Source organism: Haliotis cracherodii, unplaced genomic scaffold (genome assembly GCF_022045235.1).
Source record: "Haliotis cracherodii isolate W230 unplaced genomic scaffold, xgHalCrac1.p SCAF_21, whole genome shotgun sequence".
Lineage (NCBI taxonomy): Eukaryota > Metazoa > Mollusca > Gastropoda > Lepetellida > Haliotidae > Haliotis > Haliotis cracherodii.
The window spans coordinates 1,110,374-1,138,204 of NW_027266277.1; the positions used below are offsets into that span (position 1 = coordinate 1,110,374).

Here is a 27,831-nt window from a genome sequence, read left to right on the forward strand (position 1 = left end):
CATCTGATTATTGGTGAATTGGTTGTTTTCTGGATATTTTGATGATCTGATCTCGTCCTTAGTGCATTGATCCTTTCTGCTAGAGCTGAAATGTCAAGCCTGCATACGTCAATTGTGTATTGCTCATTTAAAAATGTATGTACGGCCTTGACAAAAGGTTTCAGTGCCATTTGATGGTTGGGGTAAGCTGCAAGTCTTCTGTTGGATAAATGTTGTTTTATTGAAATGAATAAATTGATAGGCTTGGAAAAACGAAAGGTAATACAGTCATGAATATTCATAAAGTGCAATGTTTATTCTAGTCCCAGTGTAGGGTAGACCCATCACCGCATGAAGTGCTTCATGCTGAGATACTGTGTTTCCATAGAAACAGATGATAACAAATGCCATTTTTTTCAAAGTGTGTTGGACAAGCGTGTTTTCGTTTTTGTTATTTAATGACGTACTCAGGAATAACTTTATGATGGCGGCCTGTAATAATCGAGTCTGGACCAGGCAATCCAGTGATACTTTTCCAGGTAGCGATCTTTGATTTAGAATAATATGAATATCAAATCTTCTCACAACTTGAAACCTGGTGGTTGTAAATCTTCATATGCTTGTTCCAACCAATGCTTTGAAGAAGGTGCTTGAATGCTTGTGTGTTAATGTTCACATAACAATGTTTTTTCCAACACTATATGGGGCGGTAGGGTAGCCTAGTGGTTAAAGCGTTCGCTCGTCACGCCGAAGACCCGGGTTCGATTCCCGACATGGGTTCAATGTGTGAAGCCCATTTCTGGTGTTCCCCGCCGTGATATTGCTGGAATATTGCTAAAAGCGGTGTAAAACCATACTCACTCACTCCAACACTATATTATGAATAATTTTTTAAATTTTTATTTTATGATGAATGTTTGCTTCACAGAACATAAGCATTTAGTCACACATCAGTTCGTGACTAATCATGATATGTAATATTATGTTCATACAGCATTGTATAAATTAGCTTTTTTCACTGTAATGTTGAGGTCGAGAACAAAACAATATTCTTCAAAATAATCATCTACTGCATGAACACTTGTCTTGATGATTCGTGAAGATCCGGGTTAGAATAGATCTTCAGCAACCCATGCTTGCCGTAAGGGGAGACAATGCTTGTCGAAAGTGGAGACTAACGGGATCGGGTGGTTTCCACCATGCATCATGGTCTGTTTAGAGTAGGGTCTGTGTAGGGTATGGTCTGTGTCGAGTAGGGTCTGTGTAGGGTATGGTCTGTGTCGAGTAGGGTCTGTGTAGGGTATGGTCTGTTTAGAGTAGGGTCTGTGTAGGGTATGGTCTGTGTCGAGTAGGGTCTGTGTAGGGTATGGTCTGTGTAGGGTATGGTCTGTTTAGAGTAGGGTCTGTGTAGGGTATGGTCTGTGTCGAGTAGGGTCTGTGTAGGGTATGGTCTGTTTAGAGTAGGGTCTGTGTAGGGTATGGTCTGTGTAGAGTAGGGTATTGTCTGTGTCGAGTAGGGTCTGTGTAGGGTATGGTCTGTGTAGAGTGTGGTCTGTGTTGGGTATGGTCTGTGTAGAGTAGGGTCTGTGTAGGGTTTGGTCTGTGTAGAGTAGGGTCTGTAGGGTGTGGTCTGTGTAGGGTGTGGTCTGTGTAGGGTATGGTCTGTGTCGAGTATGGTCTGTGTAGGGTATGGTCTGTTTAGAGTAGGGTCTGTGTAGGGTATGGTCTGTGTAGGGTATGGTCTGTGTAGAGTAGGGTCTGTGTAGAGTAGGGTCTGTGTAGGGTGTGGTCTGTGTAGGGTGTAGTCTATGTAGGGTAGGGTCTGTGTAGGGTATGGTCTGTGTAGAGTAGGGTGTGGTCTGTGTAGGGTATGGTCTGTGTATGGTGTCATGACAGGATGAGGTTCACTTGATTAACCCCTCAGTAGAACACTAAGGACACCACTCCGGATGTCCTGGCACATCAACCCTTTATCTTCCAATCAATGATAAATTTTCCAACTGGAGGATCCGCAGCATGGACCTGCAAGTCATCTCACATTAACCCTTCAGCCTTCATTCTAAATTACCCAGTCAAGTAACCTCAAACTGGAGCTATCTCCATCTTGTTAATTAACCCTTAATCCTCCATGCATGGCTCGCTGTCAAGAATCACCACAGTCTCAAGCCCCTCACTTCTGAGGTGTCTCAATGTACGGATCAAGAGGTTTAATTTGCTGTAGTTCTTTCTCTGACATGGCTGTCATTAATACCCGAGCCAGTCGATATTGCTTAGCTCAGTTGCTTCCCCCGCGGTGCTCTGTGTTCCTTACTTCAGTGATCAATACACCGACAATTTACCCTTCAAACGGTGAGGAAATGACTCTGTTATCTGCCTCTTTCTGATTAATTTGTGTTTGTTAATTTGCCTCTAACGATATCGAACATTGTGCGTTTCAGAGGCATTTACTTGGATGGCATAATGGCGTTATTCTCTGGTGTAGTGACAGCAGCTCCGAGCTGCTTCACTGAGCGTCTCCACTGAGCTGCTGCCGAGTGAATCACCACTGTGTGCTGTCAAATTTTGTTTGCTTGTGCCACTAGGTGGCGCTCTAAGAACATATGTCAGCTTCTGTCACAAGGTGGCATTATTTCAAGGATTGTGTAGGGCTTATTACGTTAAAGACCAGTTGATCAGCTTAGACAGCCAGGCTGGAGTGAGGCCAGTTTCTCTGCCTCATTGAATAAAGCTTCAAAAACATGGAGGGGAGTTTAAGCTGGGAGGCAAGATACTCTGAGAACCATGGAGTCAGGGCATGAGCAGGTGGAGAAATTATCTGGATTCCTTGTGACTGTTGTTGTGGAGGAGTTATCTTAACTGTTGTTGTGGAGGAGTTATCTTGACTGTTGTTGTGGAGGAGTTATCTTGACTGTTGTTGTGGAGAAGTTACCTTGACTGTTGTTGTGGAGGAATTATCTTAACTGTTGTTGTGGAGGAGTTATCTTGACTGTTGTTGTGGAGGAGTTATCTTGACTGTTGTTGTGGAGAAGTTATCTTGACTGTTGTTGTGGAGGAGTTATCTTAACTGTTGTTGTGGAGAAGTTATCTTGACTGTTGTTGTGGAGGAGTTATCTTGACTGTTGTTGTGGAGAAGTTATCTTGACTGTTGTTGTGGAGGAGTTATCTTGACTGTTGTTGTGGAGGAGTTATCTTAACTGTTGTTGTGGAGGAGTTATCTTGACTTGTTGTGGAGAAGTTATCTTGACTGTTGTTGTGGAGGAGTTATCTTAACTGTTGTTGTGGAGGAGTTATCTTAACTGTTGTTGTGGAGGAGTTATCTTGACTGTTGTTGTGGAGGAGTTATGGTAGTTGTGGAGGAGTTATCTTGACTGTTGTTATGGAGGAGTTATCTTGACTGTTGTTGTGGAGGTGTTATCTTAACTGTTGTTGTGGAGGAGTTATGGTTGTTGTGCAGGAGTTATCTTGATGGTTGTTGTGGAGGAGTTATGGTTGTAATGGAGGAGTGACTGTTCTTGTGGGGGATCTCAGCGGTTGTTTGTGGAGGATTTGTCATGATTTGTTGGGGTTGTTGTGGAGGAGTTATCTTGACTGTTGTTGTGGAGGAGTTATGGTTGTTATGGAGGGGTTATGTTGACTGTTGTTGTGGAGGTGTTATATTAACTGTTGTTGTGGAGGAGTTATGGTTGTTGTGGAAGAGATATATTGACTGTTGTTATGGAGTTATCTTGACTGTTGTTGTGGAGGAGTTATGGTTGTTGTGGAGGAGATATCTTGACTGTTGTTGTGGAGGAGTTATCTTGACTGTTGTGGAGGAGTTATCTTGACTGTTATTGTGGAGGAGTCATGGTTGTTGTGGAGGAATTAAGGTTGTTGTGGAGGAGTTAAGGTTGTGGATTTGTTATCTTGACTGTTGTTGAGGAGGAGTTATCTTAACTGTTGTTGTTGAGGAGTATTCTTGACTGTTGTTGTGGAGGAGTTATCTTGACTGTTGTTGTGCAGGAGTTATGGTTGTGTGGAGGAGTTATCTTGCTTTTTGTTATGGGGGAGTTATGGTTTTTCTGGCGGAGATATCTTGACTGTTGTTGTGGAGGAGTTATCTTGACTGTTGTTGTGGAGGAGTTATCTTGACTGTTGTTGTGGAGGAGTTATCTTGACTGTTGTTGTGGAGGAGTTATGGTTGCTGTGGAGGCGTTATTTTGATGGTTGTGGAGAAGTTATCTTGATATTTTTTGTGGAGGAGTTATCTTCACTGTTCTTGTGGGGGATCTGAGCGGTTGTTGTGGAGGATTTGTCATGATGGTTGTTGAGTTGGGGTTGTTGTGGAGGAGTTGTCTCGATGGTTGTTTTTGATGACTTATCTTGATGCTTCTTATGCCTCCAGAAGCAAGTCAGAAAAAATCTTTTTTTCTAAATTATTCATAACAGCAGACTTGTAATCTGATATCAATTTCTCAAAGGCTGTTCTAGTTTGTTTGCTTTCATAGACTTGTATTGAAGTATTACATGCCTTGCTTCCTCAGAGGAATAAAAAGAAACATATATTTGTAAGGAAAATCTCATAGTGTACGTTTCTTTGGGCCAATGTTTACATGATGCTAGAGGCCTGTACTCCATGAGCAACCACGACCTGCCAGAAATTATCTGTTCTCAGTGTAAAGTAATTCCCAATTTTGGCAAACATCTCTTTCCAAGTCACTCTCTTGAGTAAATGTTTACTTGTATGATACAAGGAATATTGCATTCGTGTGAAATCTAATTTTGAAAAAAACAACCTGGAGAGTTATCATTGGTGACATGTGAAAGTGTGTGATACTGGTGTGATATAGTTAATAGTCAGCTGGAACATTGTTGCAGACTGTTGCTATCAGGAGGCCCCTGAGGTGGAGAGCTCACTTCATGGAGTCACTGATGTATTTTGTTGTAAAGTGTTGCTATCAGCACCCATGAGGTAGATAAGTCACTTCCTGACATCACTGGTGTGGTTTGTTGTACAGTGTTGCTACCAGCACCCAGTGAGGTGGATAAGTGACTTCCTGACATCACTGGTGTAGTTTGTTGTACAGTGTTGCTCTCAGCAGGTCTGTGAGGTGGATAAGTGACTTCCTGACATCACTGGTGTAGTTTGTTGTACAGTGTTGCTATCGGCAGGTCTGTGAGGTGGATAAGTCACTTCCTGACATCACTGGTGTAGTGTGTTGTACAGTGTTGCTATCAACAGGTGAGGACTAGGAAAGAAAAAAGATCTAGCATCACTGTGTTGAATGTTCTGCTCTTGATTTCAGACTAAAAGGGACACTCTAGTGGTTCACATCAAGTGGTTTTTCCGCCTGTCTGAAGTGCCAGAGTCTGTCTATCAACCACTGGTTCAAGATCGCCACACGGAGAATCGTGAGTACTCTGAATTCTGTTGCAGCTCAGTCACCAAGATCTGTTGTCGTGGATACATGTTCCCAGAATGCAATTTCCCATGAATGGGGGACTAGAAGACATGATTTATCAAACTAAAATTCTGATAAAACATTAAAAATTCTTACAACCCGCTACATGTAGTACACACAACATCACACACAACATCACACAACATCACACATCACATCACACACAACATCACACACATCACTACATCACACACTTCATCACACACCACATCACACACCACATCACACACTACTTTACACACTACTTTTTTTTGCTTGCCGTAGAAGGTGACTATGCTTGTTGTAAGAGGTGACTAACGGGATCGGGTGGTCAGGCTCGCTGACTGGGTTGAAGTATGTCATCATATCCCAATTGCGTGGATCATTGTTTATGAGATTAATCACTGGATTGCCTGGTCCAGACTTGATTATTTACAGACCGCCATCATATAGCTGGAATATTGCTGTGTGAGTCGTTAAACAAGAAACCAACCAAACACTACATCACAAACTGCATCACACACCGCATCACACACCACATCACACACTACATCACACACTGCATCACACACCGCATCACACACCACATCACACACTACATCACACACTTCATCACACACTGCATCACACACAACATCACACACCACATCACACACCACATCACACACCACAGCACACACTACATCACACACCGGTCAGGCAGTCAGGGCGCACCCATGAATGTGTCACAATGTGCGTCTTCATTGTACTCAAGAGTATTTCAAGATTTTCCACACAAGATATGCAAGTGTTGATCACATGACCAGTTGCCATGGTTACTGTGAAATCAAGATGAGTAATAGAGAGTTGACCACACTGACACCACCAAGGTATATTACCTCTGGCCTCCATTGCCGCCCAGTAACACATGAAAGGAGGTGGACATCTTGTCAGGCCGGCACTTGTTGTTAGTAAATCTGTCAACTGTGCTGCTTCCTGTCCCAAGGGATTGTGGGTGATGTGGGAATCTGGCAAATTTTATTGTTGCAGTAGTTTTGCTGGGATCTTCAGGGACACAGGAATGTGAAGAAGAACCATAGCAATATACCTCGGACATAGCTCATGTTCGTCCTGCACCATGACTGGAATATATGTATTTTATGACAACAAAACCAATCTAGATTCATGTAAAAGCATGTCAAGCAAGCTCCAGCCAGCTCTATAGCCAGCTCTAGCCAGCTCTATTCCATTAAACATCATTAGGGAAATTGTTTTAATTATCGAGGAGAAAGATTTCATAGGTAAAATGTAAGTCTAGGCACTTGTTTACTGCATGGAGTATATTTTAATCCTGCATGTTGGTATGTTTTATGTGTGATCACAATATCTGAAATTTTGCTGATGAGACTTAAATTTTAACACACTTTATTTGTGTGTAGCATTCTGGAACTTGAAGAATGGAATGAATTTCACATCAATTAAGAAAATTAAAAAGCGATGTTATGCGCAAAATTTATTATACTGTAAATTAATTACTTTCAAAACTGGAATTTTTTAATCACAAAAGCAGTTTTAACCCTGCATTTCATGAGATTTTCATCAACCATACTTGAAAAAATATTGATTTGATTTAAGTGGCCATAAATATGGAAATCTTTGATCAGAATCTCAGCAATTAATCTCTTATCAATAGATGGTTACATGTTACCTGGATCTCTGTACCATGTCGGGTACTGTGCCCCTTAGGGTTCCCAGGGTAGCTTACTGGGATGGGTGTTAGCTTGCTATGTGGCAACCTAGTTCTATTCCTAACAGCTACAACTGCACCACTGTCTGAGCAAGGAAACAGTGATGAATGAGTGTCTATATCAGGATTCAGCATGTTGACGCGACCGAAGTAATATGCCCTATCATCAATCCACCGCCATTATCTCAATTACATAGCCATCATGTGTGATGTCTGACCAAATGAGGTGATCCAAGTGACCAGTACAAGGGAGGTAACTCTCCTGATCTTAATCCTGCCTGAACCCTGCCTCAATGGAGGTCACAGATCATACGGTAGGGAAAAGCATTCGAGACGAGGCGGTAAATTCTTAATGTAGCCAGGCTCTGTCAGGCAGAGCTCCGCGGGGAAGTTAAGAGGTGATCGTTAGGTTGGTTACATGCTGCATACAAAACTCCTCAGTGCTGAGAATTAGATGGGAAGTTGGGTTGGATGTGTGAAGCATTGCTGCCGATCGACTTCGCCACGTGCTGCTGTGGTACTTGTGCATTGATCGAGCAAATGAGCAGATAGATGGAAGGGGAGGGAATGAGAGGGTCCGTCAGACGCGAAGAGAGACAGTCACAGACGGGTATAGATCCACTGATAGATGTGCACGAAGCTGCGTTTGTCTTCAAGTCCGGACATGTGATGGCCATTCACTTATGGAATCAGTTCAGATATCAGATAAATGATGGAATAAATTAACTTCAAAGGGGAAAACCTTAAATGAAGTATTTTCAACATAATAATTTAGCCATATGAAAGCATAACATGATGTAATATTTACTAAAATACAGCAAAGTAAATTTCACCATGAATTATTAAATTAGATGCATCAGGATGTGTATTATTTTAGGAAAGTGTGCTCAGATTAACATATATAGAATCTGCAGTTGATAAGACTCGTTCAAAAGGCAGTAGTTGAGAGGCGAATTCTCACTGGAGCAAGGGACATCTTGCAGTGATGTAGTTATCGGTGTAGGAATCAATACTCCTCTCAAGTAGCTTCTGCTTCAGATCTGCTTGTCCGTCTGCTCCACATGCTGAGATGTCTGCTGAAAAGTTTGCCGTGTGAAAATCTCAGTTATATCTGCTATCTGAGGGAAAGATTTGTAACTGAGTCGTTACATATCACATAAGGATTCTGTTGATAGAACTTGTCAAATGATTTGAAATTCCAGATGCATGTTCCAAAGTCTTTTTGTTGCTTTGTGAACAAGTTGACTAGGATCTTGTGAGGAGGGATATTGAGAGTGTTTAGATGAGAGTGGATGTGCATGCCTGGCATTGTGTCTCTGTCAGGATGCACGAGGGGCATGTGTGTTAACACATTGGCTTGGGTATCCCACCTTGCACTTGACTGACAAATTAAAGCTTGTTTGTGGAGCGTGTTTTACGTTGGCAGACCTGCAAGTCGTGTAGGTTGTGTGATGCTTAGACGTCAACACATTGCCAGAGATTGACTTGTGGACACACAGAACAGAGGCCACTCTGTTATCCGCGGTCCCGTGTTTGCGGAGAGGTGTGGAGGTGAGGATCCCGCCTCTGGTGGAAGCTCGAGGGTCGGATCAACGCATATCACAGCGGCAGCACAGAGGAGCAAGCAGTGGGATCACACTCATCGTGTGATTGCGCCAACAGTCGCTAGTAATTTCCCTAATGAGAAGTGGATCAATAAGACCCGTACTGTAATGAAATTTCCAGTAGATGGGTCAGCCATCACCCGGCTCTAGCTGTGGGATTCTCTATAATCACTGTGGGACATATTGGCTGAGGGGCGGAGGAGTGACCTGGCTTCCTCGGAGACACCGCGGGAGGAGTGAGCTGTTACAGTGCATGCACAGGAGGAGGGGATGCTGACTAATCACAGGGGGAAGGTAGGTACTGTGAGGTTGTTGAAGGACCTGTGGAGGCAGTGGTGTGTGGAGAGGGGCAGGAGAGCTGGTGGTGGTGGGAGGGTCCCTTGTGTAGTTATGACGGGGTGGGAGGGTCGGCACTGGTGCTTTTAGTGATGTGCTGGTTGGAGGGTCCCTCATCACAGGAGTAGTGAAGGGGTATGGGGGGAGGGGTGTTGATGGCACAAGGGCAGGCAGATAGTGAGGGTGGGGGTACTGATACTGGAGGATGTGGGTTTGGGGTATCCAAAGTGTGGGTGGGTTTGTTTTTTTTGTGTGGGGGGGAGAGTCCCTTGTAGTGTGGGGTGCTAGGAGTGGGAGGCCACTAGTACAGGGGGGTGGTGGTCAGGGGTAAGAGCAGGGAGGGGGTCCCTATTGAGATTCGTTTGAAGTAGTGCAGGGATTAGTTTCCCAAACCCAAGAGAAAACATTATTTCTTATTTCTTAGATATATTTAAACAATATACGTTATTTCTGGGACGAAATGACACTATGCAGGGATGTGTGAGGGTCCCCATTGTAAGTTGTGGGTAGGAGGACAAGAGCGGTAAGGGATGCAGGGGTGGGTGTGAAAGTGCCTGTGGTGGGTGTGAAAGTGCCTGTGGTGAGTGTGAAAGTGCCAGGGGGTGTGTGAAAGTGCCAGGGAGGGGTGTGAAAGTACCTGGGGTGGGGGTGAAAGTGCCTGGGGTGGGTGTGAAAGTGCCTGGGGTGGGTGTGAAAGTACCTGGGGTGGGTGTGAAAGTGCCTGTGGTGGGTGTGAAAGTGCCTGTGGTGAGTGTGAAAGTGCCTGGGGTGGGTGTGAAAGTGCCTGTGGTGGGTGTGAAAGTGCCTCGGGTGGGTGTGAAAGTGCCTGGGGTGGGTGTGAAAGTGCCTTGGGTGGGTGTGAAAGTGCCTGGGGTGGGTGTGAAAGTGCCTTGGGTGTGAGGGTGGAGGAAGGGAAAGAGGTGCCTTGCCCACATTGATTTATTGGAACACCTTTAGTAGAATTGGATGTTGTCACCATGGATTACAAGGATTTATTAGCATGTTCAGTGTCATGGCACCATTATCTGTGTTCACTACAGGACATGTCCAGGCATCTCCAGCACACTGTTATGTTTCCTTCAGTGTGTGAAGCACGGACATATATACGGGAAGAGTCCTATGACTACGATCAGTAATGAATTGTGTACCCACAGATCACGAGTCATCCTCATGTTGGATACACACCTTGGCATATACGCATCCTGTGGTCTGTACATATCCCAACTCAGGCTAATTGATTTCATACGAGGTGTGGATGTCATCTGTCCTGAACTGTAGACACCCTACCTGGGTCTGAGGGAAATACATGTGATACCTCTGGGATACCTATGTCTGAAGGGAATACAAGCGATACCTCTGGAATACCTTGGTCTGAGGGGAATACAAGCGATACCCCTCGGATACCTATGTCTGAGGGGAATACAAGCGATACCTCTGGGATACCTATGTCTGAGGGGAATACAAGCGATACCTCTGGGATACCTATGTCTGAAGGGAATACAAGCGATACCTCTGGGATACCTATGTCTGAAGGGAATACAAGTGATACCTCTGGGATACCTATGTCTGAAGGGAATACAAGCGATACCTCTCGGATACCTATGTCTGAAGGGAATAAAAGCGATACCTCTGGGATACCTATGTCTGAAGGGAATACAAGTGGTACCTCTGGGGTACCTGGGTCTGAAGTAAATACAAGCGGTTCCTCTCTAAAACCTGCGTCTGAAGTAGATACATGATCATACCTTTGGATACCTCTGCAAAAGGAATATGACTGTTGGAAGCTGCTTCACTCAGCATTTCATACCTTGGCAACAAGTTTATTTTGTTCTGGAGGACCTGTCTTTGTAGAGATGAATATCATCACATCTTTTTGCTATGTTTAATTTCGAGGACATTTTTGTGTCTTTCAGTAGTTCTGTTCAGCCAAGTTATTCTCCCTTCCTCTTTCCCTCCCTCCTTTGCTTTCTCCGACCCTCTCTCATTCCAACCCTCTCTTATTCCGACCCTCTCTCACTCCGACCCGCTCTCACTCCGACCCGCTCTCACTCCGACCCTCTCTCACTCCGACCCTCTCTTATTCCGACCCTCTCTCACTCCAACCCGCTCTCACTCCGACCCTCTCTCACTCCGACCCGCTCTCACTCCGACCCTCTCTCATTCCAACCCTCTCTTATTCCGACCCTCTCTCACTCCAACCCGCTCTCACTCCGACCCGCTCTCACTCCGACCCTCTCTCACTCCGACCCTCTCTCACTCCGACCCTCTCTCACTCAGTATACTGTGAGGAGGCTGTCCAGAAAGAGAGCTGTTCTACCTCCTGAACAAAAACGGAATGTTTCGCATCCCACAAATACTCGATGTACATGTGTAAACAGGCGAGTAACGGGAGCCACAAGTCAGCTACAGCAACTACACTCTGATGGTGGTGGCCCGTAGAAATAAACAAACAGCTCCACCTGCCAACATGATAGTACGCATACCAGCGTTGTAGATGTTGCAGAGTTTCTCACCTGCTGCTGCTGTTGATGCTGCCACAGCGCTGTTACAAGGTGTACAACAAGGTGGACCGCTGAGGCCCCCTTCATCCATTGGGAGGCAACCTTCCTCTTATCAGGCTACATAACACCAGACAAGTAGGAAATTCCATGTGGTTTAATGTTTCTCTTGAAGCAACTCAGTACGCTATCCTCTCTTTGATGCTAGCAACCAATCTGTGTTCTCTAGCACTGCTGCTTGTGGTTAGAACAGGGCTCTGTAAGGAGTGTTTTGAGATAACTCTCAAAGTGGAGACAAATGAAGCAGACAGCTCTAACAACATCATCATTAGGTAAATGATCATGTAATAGATAGATGACTGAGTCAGGTAATAAAGGATATGGTTGAGTAAAGTAATATGCAGTGGAAGAAATGGAGGTGTAAATAGACAAATTAAAAATTGAACCAAAAAGTTAGGGATCGTGAATATTTTGAAGGATATTTTTATGAAATCGTGTGCACCGTCATCTTCATCTTTTTTGTTCAGAATAGAAGATGAATGAATGAATGAATGAATGAATGAATAAATGAATGAATGAATGAATGAATTTCCAGTTGTTAGCTGTCAGTTTTTAATTTTTCAATTCAAGAAATTTTCCAAGCTTTTCCGAAGGCAATGTGAGGTCAAAACCTCTGATCCTTAAAATTAGTAAGTGTTCTCAGATTGGATGTATATTGCCTCAGGGAAGTCAAAAATATCAAAATGGCGCCATAAATATCTGAGTGGAGGCTTACTCTCCTTGCTTACTTTGCCTGAGCTCATAAACAACTTAATCTAAATGAACATCAGCCTGCCTGCAGCTGGGCAAGACCCTCCATCTTTGTTTGGTGCAGACATGCAGTAAAATATTCTACTGGAACATTAAGGATTTCAAGTAATATTTATAGGGTACATCATGTAGCCATGATGGATGTAGTTTGTGATAAATGTTCAGTTTTATCTGTCTGAACATGTCTTTGTGTCAGTAGAGTTGTGTTGTAAAATAAAAAACAGCCTTGTCTGTTTACTTTACTGAAATTGCCTGCTGCAGTTCGCTCACATCACTCACACACCACCCATTTTGCACATAATTTGTTTTTAATAATTTGAGTTTTAACATGCTGTGGTTTACTGGACTCTAACAAGAGGCATTTACTTTAAAAATAGTTTATTAATGAAGAAATATTTCAAACAAACAGTTCAGTAATGAATGCCTGGCTTTTTATTTCATCTTGAATCTGAAAAATATGTTTCAGGTATGTCAGAATATAACATCAATTGTGTTGTTCAATTCAGTCTCGTAATAGCTGTGCACCCATGAGATCATTACTGCCATTGACTCTCCAGATCAAGATGGCCGACAAGGACGTTGCCAGTTGTTCCGCTGTTATGATGTGAAATGTAGAGTTAAATCTCAGTCATTAGTAGTTTTATTAACACAGTCCTGCTCCTTTGGATGTTAATGTAGGCTGAGAGGCAGAGTTGAGCCGAGGTAAAATCAATAGAGTAAAACAAAGATTAATCCTGCTGGTTTCATGGACACACCAAGTTCAGGTGCCAGACCATCATCCTGCCAAGTTCAGGTGCCAGACCAACATGCCGCCAAAATCGGTAGCCTGACCAAGATGCCACTTATCTATATCAAAAGTAAACAAAACAATTCACACATCCATGTAGGAATTATTTCAAGTGGATAAAACCATTTCCAGCTTTAAATGGTCTGTTTATTCTGCATATATGCAAGACAATGGCCACAGCCAGTGTGTTTACTGAACCATTCTTTGTCATGGCCAATACGGTCTCGTATTATCTGTTTTTCATTGCTACGCTATTGAAATGCTGAAGGCAAACACAATTGACCTTTCATGATCAATACAGACTTTATCACTTGCAGAAGATCACGCTTTCCACAGACTAGGTTTTAGCCACCATTTATTATGATCTTAGAGAGCTTCGAGCTTTTTACCATCCGAGTCAATTATCCTTTTGTGCCCTCATCCAGTGATGGCTTAGTTCCAAACTATGGTCACCCCTGCCGCAAGGTGGCACGATGTTCATGAACATTAGCGCCAACCCATGAAAGAAAAGAACAGAGTTCATATGGAAAGAAACGGACAAGCCAGATCTGACAAAGAAAACCCTGGTTTAAAACACACATCCTTGGTATGTTTTATATGATGTTGGATAAAAGGGCCTAATCACTAGGGACGATTAAGAGGATAAATCTCAGCTTGTGGCGGACTGTTGCGACAGTAAGGCGGCATACACGACACACGCAAGATGTTGTTGGGAATTCTGGGTAATGAATGGTTGTAATCGTGCTAATCACCTGCCTGATGCTGACTTTGACAGTGGTGCAAGCTGAAGAATATCTTGATTAAATGTACAAAGCCGGCTTTGACGTTTCTTTGCTGTGCATTGTAGAAACGTTTTCGAAGTAGATGATAAGGAGATAAAACCGAGGTCTGATTGTCCCTTGACAAGATGGCCTGGGTTGAATGACACGGCTTTATGTTGAGTGATTAATCTGAGATCACAGCAGCAAACTTTTGTCATATTTTTCTTCGGATGATTTTTAATCTTTACTGAAACTACTGAATCATTATGTCCCCTCATTACCTGGGATGGAGCGAGGGACAGGAAATGAAGGGCGTGCATGCCAGGTAGGAGGATGTTTTGTCTTCAAAAATATAATGGCTGTAGTAAAAGGTTTACTGTTTTTTTCCAAACGGATTTGATAAATTAGATTTGAAGATGATGATGGTGAACCAGACCAGGGGATAAGGATGATGTTGGTGAACCAGACAAGGGGATAAGGATGATGTCAGTTAACCAGACCAGGGGATAAGGATGATGTCGGTGAATCAGACCAGGGGATAAGGATGATGTCGGTGAACCAGACCTGGGGATAAGGATGATGTTGGTGAACCAGACCAGGGGATAAGGATGATGTTGGTGAACCAGACCGGGGGATAAGGATGATGTTGGTGAACAAGACCGGGGGATAAGGATGATGTCGGTGAACCAGACCAGGGGATAAGGATGATGTCGGTGAACCAGACCAGGGGATAAGGATGATGTCGGTGAACCAGACCAGGGGATAAGGATGATGTCGGTGAACCAGACCGGGAGATATGGGTGATGTCAGTGAACCAAACTGGGAGATATGGGTGATGTCAGTGAAACCAAACCGGGGTATATGGGTGATGTTGGTGAACCAGACCGGGTGATATGGGTGATGTCAGTGAACCAAACCGGGGTATATGGGTGATGTCGGTGAACCAGACCGGGATATGAGGGTGATGTCGGTGAACCAGACCGGGGGATATGGGTGATGTCAGTGAACCAAACCGGGGTATATGGGTGATGTCGGTGAACAAGACCGGGATATGTGGGTGATGTCGGTGAACCAGACCGGGAGATATGGGTGATGTCAGTGAACCAAACCGGGGTATATGGGTGATGTCGGTGAACCAGACCGGGATATGTGGGTGATGTCAGTGAACCAAACCGGGGGATATGGGTGATGTCAGTGAACCAGACCGAGAGATAAAGGTGATGTCGGTGAACCAGACCGGGATATGTGGGTGATGTCAGTGAACCGAACCGGGGGATATGGGTGATGTCAGTGAACCAGACCGAGAGATATGGGTGATGTCGGTGAACCAGACCAGGAGATATGGGTGATGTCAGTGAACCAGACCGAGAGATAAAGGTGATGTCGGTGAACCAGACCGAGAGATAAGGGTGATGTCGGTGAACCAGACCGGGAGATATTGATAATCTGGCTGAAGCAGAACGGGGACACATATACTGTTGTCTGTCAGCTGAGTTGGAGACACGTGATAAGCTGTCATTAACTCCCAGAATTTGTGACAAGAATGTCTTTGTGACGTGATTGTCTTGATATCACCGAGGCCACGCAGATAGACCTGTAATTAGAGACCATGTTACCTGTCACACATATTTATCCACCCATTACCTGTGCTTAATGGGCTGTCACTGTTAAGACTCATGTATAGAGACAATGATCGGGGCGACTTGATTCTTTCGTTCTAGTGTATATCAAAAGTCCCACAGGAACAGCAAACTTATAAGTAACTATGTTATTAAAGATGGAATTGATATTACAAAAATATTTTATGTGCGATTATGTTTCTGGTAAATAATTGACATTGTCAAATACAACCAAACTCTTATGACATAACAATTCACGCCCTGTCTGTTGTGTAAAGGTCTGATTATTTATTTTTTTAAAGTCGTTATTGAGCTGTATGCAAAGGCATGCATATGATAATTAAGTGTATTTTATTCAGTGATTCTGAACACCCTCTAGAATTAGAACAAGATGGTGGTTTAAAAATGGTTAGGTAAAAAACAACAATGTCAGAGGAAACATTAATCTGTCTTGATGTAATAAAACAAGATAATACACGCAGGAAGCTTACAGCCATGTGTGTGAAACGAGCTTGCAATGAGCCAAAGAGCGTGTTCTTCCAGGCATGAAATATAGTAGAGGTTGACTGTCAGAGATAGGTTGTCAGCTGTGAGCTGCCATGGATAGGGTAACTGGGCTTGCAGAACTGACTTTGTGCTGTGACCTCATAGCACAATGAACATATATACACTAGCACGAGTTGTTATTAGGTGACAGTTGACTCTTAACACTGAGACACTTCACAGCTAGTTTATCTTTGTGCCTATCTCTTCTCCTGTGTGAAATAACCTCTCCCCTCTCCCCCCCCCCCCCCCCCAAATCTCATTCACCTGTGATTCGTATGGCATGAGATCTTTTGTAAACTATAAGCTCAAGTTGAAGGCTCCCAACCTAAGTCAGCTGCCAAATCAACATCTTGCATTACCATGGACAGTTGGAACATAAATATTTTCTTTGTCAGTTTATCATTCTTTGACAGACAAGTAGGAGATTACACTCCAACTCATTGTATCTTACATAAATAGTGTTAATGAACAGTATCTTGTAATGTCAGTTGCATTATTCATTAGATTCTCTATTTTCAGGTGCGGAGTTGCTAAATATTTGATGCTTTTATTTAGTATGTCAACAGACCAAACAAGGAGAGCCTTTCCTTGTGAATCAGAGGCTTTGTTGGCAAGTTTACCTAATTTTAATGACTTGTCGCAGTTTCATATTGTGTTGGCACAACATGTTGGATTATAAAGTACTCGGGGAATCATTCTGCAGAATCCATGCCTTTGTTTTAGGTTCAATACATTTGTTGTCTTGAGAAGTATCTCCCTGACAACTACCCTACTGCTGTAACTTGAATGCAGGTGTACAATGGACGTCTCTCTGTTAGCTTGTGTGGATTACTCAGAGACTAGCAGGCAGATTGTTAACCACAAACAAGGATAGTTATGACTTTTGATCACGAGATGTCGGCCATCTTGAAATAAACCTTGCTGGCAAGGCTTGGGTTGATGGTGATTAAATGCTGTATTTATGTTTGTGTGATTGTTTGGGGATTGGGAGTAGGGGTCAGGGTAACGCTATCTGGAGACACTTAGTGTCAACGAAATGTCAAATTACATGAGGGACATTGTAAATATCGAAATTTCCTAACTTAAGTTTTATGATCTTTGTCCTACAATTGAACCAGATTTTGTGAAAAGTACCAGCCGTTGATTTGAGTAATTAGAGGACAACCAGTCAGCAAGGTTATCTCGAAAACAATGAGAAAATGTAATGGCAACTAAATATTTTGTCTTGGCAGGAAAGATAATGTAAGGATGACAACTACTATTATGTTTTGACTGATATATTATTGACCTCTCCAACGGTCAGGACGTAATGCTATGGTAAAATAGGGTGATGAGTCATCTAATCACTGGTGTATTATTTGTTCATCAAAGGGTGATATATCAATGCTATACAATACCTTGGTGATCCATGATATACAATACCTGTAAATCTTAACTGTTAGATCCAGGTTAGATTTAGTCAGCAACCCATGCTTGTTGTAAGGGGCTACTAACGGGATCAGGTGGTCAGACTCGCTGACTTGGTTGATGCTTGTCATCATATCCCATTTGCGTAGATCGATGCTCATGATGTCAATCACTGGATTGTCTGGTCCAGACTCGATTATTTACAGTCCTCCGTTATATTGCTGGAATATTGCTGAGTGCAGATATTAAACAACAAACAAGGAAACAAAACCTATATATCATGAAGGTATATATCCATGGTAAGAAAAGGCACAATAAGTATGACCACTCAAAAAACATGCTGTTAGATCGGTAGGGCAAGGCAGTGTGGTCTTATCGTCATCTCAGAACGAAACAGCTATAGTTTGTCATTAAATTTGATTAAATATCCTTACTGCTATGAATATTTGATCAATGTTGGTGTCATAAATAAATTCAAAGAAATGATAAGAAAGTACAAAATTATTGATTACGTATTGAGTCTATTGACTAGATATGTGCAGTGTTGACTTGATCGCTCAGCGTAGATACAAACAAGTTGCTAGGTCCACTCCAACGTCCTCCTTGTCAGACAATAAATAGACACACTCGACACGTAGTCAATGCTGCTTCGTTTTATCGCTCCTCTGTGCCGATCTTAAAGGCCACTTGTGTGAAGTGTATATGATAGTATTGATACATATTTCATGACATGGACTGACCGTATAATGCATGGAGTCATGGAGGAATGGGAATGGTGGCTGCAGCCCCCAACAGATGCAGGAAATTCTGCTGTGAGTTTGGTTGGTACTCATCATCAGGATGTGGAATTAGATTTCCTGGGGACAGGATATTGAATTGAGGCAGTCTAGGGCGACTGGGGATATTCAATTGAGGCAGTCTAGGGCTACTGTACTGGGGACATTGAATAGAGGCAGTCTTGGGCTACTAGGGATATTGAATAGAGGCAGTCTTGGGCTACTGGGGATATTGAATAGAGGCAGTCTAGGGCTTTGGGGGCATTGAATAGAGGCAGTCTTGGGCTACTAGGGATATTGAATAGAGGCAGTCTTGGGCTACTAGGGATATTGAATAGAGGCAGTCTTGGGCTACTGGGGATATTGAATAGAGGCAGTCTAGGGCGACTGGGGATATTGAATAGAGGCAGTCTAGGGCTTTGGGGGATATTGAATAGAGGCAGTCTAGGGCTTTTGGGGATATTGAATAGAGGCAGTCTAGAGCTTTTGGGGACATTGAATAGAGACAGTCTAGGGCTTTTGGGGATATTGAATAGAGGCAGTCTAGGGCGATTGGGGATATTGAATAGAGGAAGTCTTGGGCTACTGGGGATATTGAATAGAGGCAGTCTAGGGCGACTGGGGATATTGAATAGAGGCAGTCTAGGGCTACTAGGGATATTGAATAGAGGCAGTCTTGGGCTACTAGGGATATTGAATAGAGGCAGTCTAGGGCTTTGGGGGCATTGAATAGAGGCAGTCTTGGGCTACTAGGGATATTGAATAGAGGCAGTCTTGGGCTACTAGGGATATTGAATAGAGGCAGTCTTGGGCTACTGGGGATATTGAATAGAGGCAGTCTAGGGCGACTGGGGATATTGAATAGAGGCAGTCTAGGGCTTTGGGGGATATTGAATAGAGGCAGTCTAGGGCTTTTGGGGATATTGAATAGAGGCAGTCTAGAGCTTTTGGGGACATTGAATAGAGACAGTCTAGGGCTTTTGGGGATATTGAATAGAGGCAGTCTAGGGCGATTGGGGATATTGAATAGAGGAAGTCTAGGGCTTTTGGGGATATTGAATAGAGGCAGTCTAGGGCTACTGGGGACATTGAATAGAGGCGGTCTAGAGCTTTTGGGGACATTGAGTAGAGACAGTCTCGGGCTACTAGGGATATTGAATAGAGGCAGTCTAGGGCTTTTGGGGATATTGAATAGAGGCAGTCTAGGGCTTTTGGGGACATTGAGTAGAGACAGTCTTGGGCTACTGGGGATATTGAATAGAGGCAGTCTAGGGCTTTTGGGGATATTGAATAGAGACAGTCTCGGGCTACTAGGGATATTGAATAGAGGCAGTCTAGGGCTTTTGGGGACATTGAGTAGAGACAGTCTCGGGCTACTAGGGATATTGAATAGAGGCAGTCTAGGGCTTTTGGGGATATTGAATAGAGGCAGTCTAGGGCTTTTGGGGACATTGAATAGAGGCAGTCTTGGGCTACTGGGGATATTGAATAGAGGCAGTCTAGGGCTTTTGGGGATATTGAATAGAGGCAGTCTAGGGCTTTTGGGGACATTGAGTAGAGACAGTCTCGGGCTACTGGGGATATTGAATAGAGGCAGTCTAGGGCTTTTGGGGACATTGAATAGAGGCAGTCTTGGGCTACTAGGGATATTGAATAGAGGCAGTCTAGGGCTTTGGGGGCATTGAATAGAGGCAGTCTTGGGCTACTAGGGATATTGAATAGAGGCAGTCTTGGGCTACTAGGGATATTGAATAGAGGCAGTCTTGGGCTACTGGGGATATTGAATAGAGGCAGTCTAGGGCGACTGGGGATATTGAATAGAGGCAGTCTTGGGCTACTGGGGATATTGAATAGAGGCAGTCTAGGGCTTTTGGGGACATTGAATAGAGACAGTCTAGGGCTTTTGGGGATATTGAATAGAGGCAGTCTAGGGCGATTGGGGATATTGAATAGAGGAAGTCTAGGGCTTTTGGGGATATTGAATAGAGGCAGTCTAGGGCTACTGGGGACATTGAATAGAGGCGGTCTAGAGCTTTTGGGGACATTGAGTAGAGACAGTCTCGGGCTACTGGGGATATTGAATAGAGGCAGTCTAGGGCTTTTGGGGACATTGAGTAGAGACAGTCTCGGGCTACTAGGGATATTGAATAGAGGCAGTCTAGGGCTTTTGGGGATATTGAATAGAGGCAGTCTAGGGCTTTTGGGGACATTGAGTAGAGACAGTCTCGGGCTACTAGGGATATTGAATAGAGGCAGTCTAGGGCTTTTGGGGATATTGAATAGAGGCAGTCTAGGGCTTTTGGGGATATTGAATAGAGGCAGTCTAGAGCTTTTGGGGACATTGAATAGAGGCAGTCTAGGGCTTTTGGGGATATTGAATAGAGGCAGTCTAGAGCTTTTGGGGACATTGAATAGAGGAAGTCTAGGGCTTTTGGGGACATTGAATAGAGACAGTCTAGGGCTTTTGGGGATATTGAATAGAGGCAGTCTAGGGCGATTGGGGATATTGAATAGAGGAAGTCTAGGGCTTTTGGGGATATTGAATAGAGGAAGTCTAGGGCTTTTGGGGATATTGAATAGAGGCAGTCTAGGGCGATTGGGGATATTGAATAGAGGAAGTCTCGGGCTTTTGGGGATATTGAATAGAGGCAGTCTAGGGCGATTGGGGATATTGAATAGAGGAAGTCTCGGGCTACTGGGGACATTGAATAGAGGCAGTCTAGGGCTTTTGGGGATATTGAATAGAGGCGGTCTAGGGCTACTAGGGACATTGAATAGAGGCAGTCTAGGGCTACTGGGGATATTGAATAGAGGCAGTCTAGGGCTACTGGGGACATTGAATAGAGGCAGTCTAAGGCTACTGTACTGGGGACATTGAATAGAGGCAGTCTAGGGCTACTGTACTGGGGACATTGAATAGAGGCAGTCTAAGGCTACTGGGGACATTGAATAGAGGCAGTCTAGGGCTTTTGGGGACATTGAATAGAGGCAGTCTAGGGCTTTTTGGGATATTGAATAGAGGCAGTCTAGGGCTTTTGGGGACATTGAATAGAGGCAGTCTAGGGCTTTTGGGGACATTGAATAGAGGCAGTCTAAGGCTTTTTGGGATATTGAATAGAGGCAGTCTAGGGCCACTGGGGATATTGAATAGAGGAAGTCTAGGGCCACTGGGGATATTGAATAGAGGCTACTGGGTGAGATGTCGGCTGTGTGGGGATATTGAATAGAGGCTACCACCGACCTCCCGCATTCCGTACAGACGCTCTATCCACTACACCACAGAGCCGATCAGTTGTCTTAGATCGAGTTCCACTGGATGGAGTAGCCTTGGACAGGGTTGCACTGGCCTGGACAGAGTTGCATTTGACTGGACAGAGTTGCCTTTGACTGGATGGAGTTGCCTTGGACTGGATGGAGTTGCCTTTGACTCTTTGACTGGACAGAATTGCCTTTGACTGGATGGAGTTGCCATTGACTGGACAGAGTTGCCTTTGACTGGATGGAGGGGGGGGGCGGAGGGGATCTGAGAGGGCGTTTGATTGTGACAGATGACTGTCATGTGGTAGGTCATGTGACATGCCTGAATCAACTGCGCGCTGAGATTACTTGTGCTCGGGGAGATTTGTTTCCGCTAGTTGACAATCAAAGGCACCTACTTCGCTCATCGATTCCCCTGATAAAAGCAGAGGATATTTTTTTCAGACAATTAAATCCGCTCTCATTAATAGTTTGCATCAAAATACAAAAATTTGGAGTTGAGAGCCTGTTTTGCAGTTCAACAGCTAATTTGTAATGTCTTTGTGAAGAGAGCAGCAAAGATTCTTAGACGTTGTTGTTGAAATGTGAAGTGACAAGGTATTAGTGGTGGCAGGGAAAGTAATTGTCAAATGTGGCAGCAGATCGGGGCCAATACTGTCTTCCACCAGTAGGCTTCAGCAAGGTGAGAGGCTGGTTAGAAGCCACTGTTTGGGCCATTGATTAATCATCGGCTATCGACATGGAGACCTGGCTGGGGTTGGTTCTTGGGAAACGAGAACAGACCGATAGTGTGGACTGTGAGGCAAGTGTTTGTCTGTGGATACCTGACTATATGCCGTTAATGATTATTGAACCAAGTGTGTCTTGTCTGCTTTCTTCGTTGGTAATTGCAGTTTTTTCAGTAGTTTTTGTGAGTACTTTTCAAAGGGCTAGAATTGTAAATACTTAAAGAAAAGACATTTTGAGTGACTCCCGGAAGATTTATTGTTTCGTCCACTTATAACAGAGTGAAAGGACCTTTTCTGGAAAGCCCGAACGGCCAAAATTTTAGTTTGGAGAAATATTGAAAAGCATGTGCTGAAAATCGATTCAGTGATTTTCTTCTTTCACTTTTTGACTTAACAACATCAAGTATAGTATTATGACCAACTGTGTGAAAATGGCCATTTTTCAAGGTTTTCGAGGGCATTCGTGTGTTTCAAAATACTAAATTTCTTAACCCAGTCTGATATTTTATAGAAATAGTAATTATGATAATAACAGTGCAAAAAATTGGTAAAAATCTCAATAGTAGTAATCCCTCTTTTGGACTTTGAAAAGTTGATTGTTATCATGTATTTTAGCCATGACTCTAAAATAATAGTGGTTGTTAGTTAAAGATAGAAATGTTTTTCAGAGAAAAAAGTGCTTGTTGTTTTATATAAACTTATCACATTACAAGTTGTCAGCAGTACCCCAAATTTTGTCTCTTCATTTTATATTTGGTATAATGATAATGATAAATTTGATTTTTTCTTGAGTCGAGTGGACTGAATTATCAGACATGGACACATGGAGACATGTTAAATGCCCATGAAAATTTTTTTGGTATTCTGAATTTTTATGATAATTCTAATCATCATGAGGTTTGAGCGGCTCTGAAAACATATCTCTATTGCGACTGTTAAATATCAGAGTGGGTTAACACATTAAGTATTTTGAAACAAGGATGCTCCCAAAAACCTCTTAAAATGGCAATTTTCGCATAGTTTGTTCATAATACTATCTTGATGTTGTGTTGTCTAAAACTGCAAAGTGATAAAAATATTTCTATTGTGACTGTGTTGTTAAATTCTGCAGCAGACGCTCAGTGTTTGACCTAGGCTTGAGGTGCGAGGGTTTCATATTAAGTGATGACCAGATTCATGCCGATTGTGGTCACAGGGCTGAGTATTTGTGGATCTCCTGGGAGGGGGATAATTGAATGGAGGATGGGAAAGATGTTGACCATTACCACAAGCTGGCCGGTACACTGCTGTGGAGGTCAGGCAAGGTCACCTTCAAATCTCTCAGTGATTAATGTTGGTGATTAATGTTTGACAAGAGAAAGGGCAAGTTGTCTGCCAAGCTTGGAAGACAATAGATGTAAGGCAGCAGTAGAGTGCGAGACGGTATGCATGCAGAGTAGCTGACTGTCACTGTACTCTCACAAGAGCTGATCCATCTGTTGTTCGGGTGACAATGTTCAGGAGCCTGTCATAGTTCACTGTCAATTTCCTGTACTGTAGCAGATCCATCTACTGACCAAGTGTTGGTCATGTCAAGCTTGCCATATTGTCACAGCTACTTCCGCATATAATGTGTCTAGTCAGTCTGCCGTGATGTTTGATTATTGATAATGTTCGACCCACCATACTGTGTCTGCTTGCATAACATGGAGTGTATTGTCTGACTGACACCTCATGTCACTCCTGCTTCTGTTCTGTGATCTTCAGCCATGTTAACAGGTTGAACAAATCATGGACCCTCTCAACTCCTGGACCAACTCATTTGTCTACCTGCATCGGCTGCCTTGATCAACCTGCAAGACTTTGCAGGAAGTCATCCCCTGGTGCCAGACATTTGCAGTTCCAGCCTCCTCTTTTCCCTCTCCAGAAGCTCTTTTCCCGGGTAACCACCCACTATAACGCGGCCATACCCGGGTTCCGTCTGTTGGTCTCAAGAGATGGGTACAAAATGTCTGATTGGAATTTTTTTTACCCCAGCCCTGGCAAAAACTATTCAGATACATGTATCAAACAATCAGATCTTCATACACTGAAATTGACTGAAGCTTTATCTTTACTCAAACATATACAAGTCAAAAGGAATGTATGCATCATCAGAAAGAAATGCGAACTTTAGTGACCTGTCGTGTAACCACTGAGCTATAATGAGTTTTGTCATTAAACAATATATCACGTGACTAACCACGGGTCCGGATTGTCCCGTGGTCCTACTCAGCACCCACCAGACCCTAGTACCCAAGTTACCTGTCCCAGCCCCAGTGGGATCAGTACCTCGGGACATTCTTCATGCAGCAAGTCATCACCAGCTATTTATTCATCCGTTTTGTTGTGCCAGAATTGGATGATCGCGAGTTCAAATCCCAGATACACCAGTAACGATCGTCGGTCTGTCAGCCTCATGCTCGAGCATGTTGGTTAGTCCTGTAAGTTTTAAATATTGCTCTCCTCCCACCTCACTTTGACGGGCAGTGATGTAAATAAGATCCTCTTAAAAATGGTATTATGCCAAACTCGCTCATTTCTTGTGGAAACTGTGAGATTTCTCCTCATATTTTTAGAATTTACCTGTAGGGGACACTGCTCCACAAATGGATATGCTTCATGCAGTTTGAGTTACTAGAGTAAAAGAAAGTGGCATTGGAATTCTTTGTCCCTCTACTGCTTGAACTGAGTTGACCACAAACCAGAACTGTCACTCAGTGGGAGAAATTTACTTTTCCATGAGTTTGAATATTTCTGCCTTCTACATCCCACAAGACATTTGAAAACATTATATATTTAATATATATTTTTATTCCTGGGGGAAGCTATGATTGTGGGTTTAAATCCTGGTTTGCCGCGATTATGTTTCTAGGTTTGTCAGCACCATACCCGTACTCATGGGTTTTATCGAAGTGGTGAACGTCTGAGACCTGCATCACTTTGGGCTTTCCTCCCACATTAAGCTGACACGCCGCTATATAACTGGAATACTGTTAAAAGCGGCGTTAAACCCAACTCACTCAATTATTCCTGCAGATCTAAGAAACAGAGACACACTGTGTTCTGCAGATCTAAGAAACAGACACATACTGATCTGCAGATCCAGGAAACAGACACATACTGATCTGCAGATCTAAGAAACAGACACATACTGATCTGCAGATCCAGGAAACAGACACATACTGATCTGCAGATCCAGGAAACAGACACATACTGATCTGCAGATCCAGGAAACAGACACATACTGATCTGCAGATCCAGAAAACATAGAGACATGCTGCGTTTTGTTGATCTAAGAAAAGACGTAGGCACATTGTGTTCTTCTGATCGGTGTTGTTCGTTAGACTTCATCCTGCAAGTGTTTCCTCTTAAAATGTGTTGCCTTTCTGCATTCATAATTGCTGTGTAAATGTCTCTTCCTGTTTTTATGACGGCCATAAAATGCGAATCAGTTGATGTTTTGCGTCCCAGTGGGTATATTCTGAATTCCGAATCATGCCAAGTTGTCACAGGGGAGGTGAACAGAAATCTCCCAGCATGCAGTGCATGTGCAGCTCCTGTGGTGGCAGACGTGTTTTATGATGAGCAGACTGAGCGGTGAGGTGGAGGCGTATTGGAGAAACAGACAGCAGATGGTTGTACCACACAGAGCGGCACATTGGTGAGAGAGTCTCAGTATCTACATTGCAATGAGCCAGTGTGGATTCCGGGCAGATCGGGGTCCCTCTTTACCATGCTTACTGATAGGACAAAATGGGGGTCAGGTGGTGGCTCAGTGTGGCCGGCACTTTCATGAGTGATCACCTTGGATGGAGAAAACCCATCTGTAACTCTAGTGGGGGTTTCGGGGCAGAATTATAAGGTCAACTGTATAAATTGCTTGCCTCCCTGTTGGATAACATGTGAGAGAGGTCCCCGGTACTTCATGCTTGTTTCCCTGTGGGGATTGCGGTCAGAATAGACCCAGTGCCTCATGCTTGTCACTCTGTGAGGATTCTGGTCAGAATAGACCCAGTGCCTCATGCTTGTTTCCCTGTGGGGATTCTGGTCAGAATAGACCCAGTGCCTCATGCTTGTTTCCCTGTGGGGATTCTGGTCAGAATAGACCCAGTGCCTCATGCTTGTTTCCCTGTGGGGATTCTGGTCAGAATAGACCCAGTGCCTCATGCTTGTCACTCTGTGGGGATTCTGGTCAGAATAGACCCAGTGCCTCATGCATGTTTCCCTGTGGGGATTCTGGTCAGAATAGACCCAGTGCCTCATGCTTGTTTCCCTGTGGGGATTCTGGTTAGAATAGACCCAGTGCCTCATGCTTGTCACTCTGTGGGGATTCTGGTCAGAATAGACCCAGTGCCTCATGCTTGTTTCCCTGTGGGGATTCTGGTCAGAATAGACCCAGTGCCTCATGCTTGTCTCCCTGTGGGGATTGCGGTCAGAATAGACCCAGTACTTCATGCTTGCTTCCCTGTGGGGATTCTGGTCAGAATAGACCCAGTGCCTCATGCTTGTCACTCTGTGGGGATTCTGGTCAGAATAGATCCAGTGCCTCATGCTTGTCTCCCTGTGGGGATTGCGGTCAGAATTTCCAATGTTGTGATCATGAACAATATCAAGTGTGGGACAATATTTTTTCTTATGACCCTGTATTGACAACATTGATCGGAATAACCTTCAGTTGATAACATTGACCTGAAGGCCTCTGTATTGACAACATTGACATGAAGGCCTCTGTATTGACAACATTGACCTGAAGGCCCCTGTATTGACAACATTGACCTGAAGGCCCCTGTATTGAAAACATTGACCTGCAGGCGCTTGTATTGACAACATTGACCTGCATGCCCCTGTATTGACAACATTGACCTGAAGGCCCTTGTATTGACAACATTGACCTGAAGGCCCCTGTATTGACAAAATTGACCGGAATAATCCTCAGTTGGCAAAAGTGACCTGAGTGACTCTATATTGACAACATTGACCTGAATAACCCTGTATTGACAACATTGACCTGAATAACCCTATATTAACAACATTGACCTGAAGGCCCCTGTATTGACAACATTGACCTGAAGGCCCCAGTATTGACAACATTGACCTGAAGGCCCCTGTATTGAAAACATTGACCTGAAGGACCCTGTATTGACAACATCAGCCAGAATGAATCTGTATCCCCTCCTGTGTCCAAGCTCAAGTGGTATAACCTGGTACAACCGACCTAGCTGCCACACTATGATAATACGGACCCTGTTTCCGTGGTTACATCCAGCTCCTCTTCAGTAGCAGGCAAGCACAGCCAGTAGGTTATCACAATGTTACACATGAAACAATGGCGCATCTAATAGGGCTTATCTATCTCCACACAGTCCCTGCAGTGGGAAGAGGCATCATTGAACACTGCATGGGCTCAGGCAGGCTGGAGTTATCTCCCTTCGCTCACACTCAGTGCCTCTGATAAAAAGCATGTACAGCATTGCAAGGTTTTATGCCACAAATATCAGCTTCTGTTTATATTCTGCAGCCTTTGTTGGCAGATGAATGTCATAGTATTCATTGATTTG

General features: G+C 43.8%; 1 protein-coding gene across 7 annotated transcripts in view; it reads left to right on the top strand.

Annotated features, from left to right (window-relative positions):
- Positions 1–27,831, top strand: part of LOC139471057 (arginine-glutamic acid dipeptide repeats protein-like) — a 163,343-nt gene that overhangs the window by 30,869 nt on the left and 104,643 nt on the right. For all 7 annotated transcript variants that reach the window (XM_071253354.1, XM_071253358.1, XM_071253356.1 and 4 more), the window contains exon 4: positions 5,262–5,367. In XM_071253354.1, the coding sequence (XP_071109455.1) occupies positions 5,262–5,367 (106 nt within the window). The remainder of the gene's footprint in view (positions 1–5,261; positions 5,368–27,831) is intronic.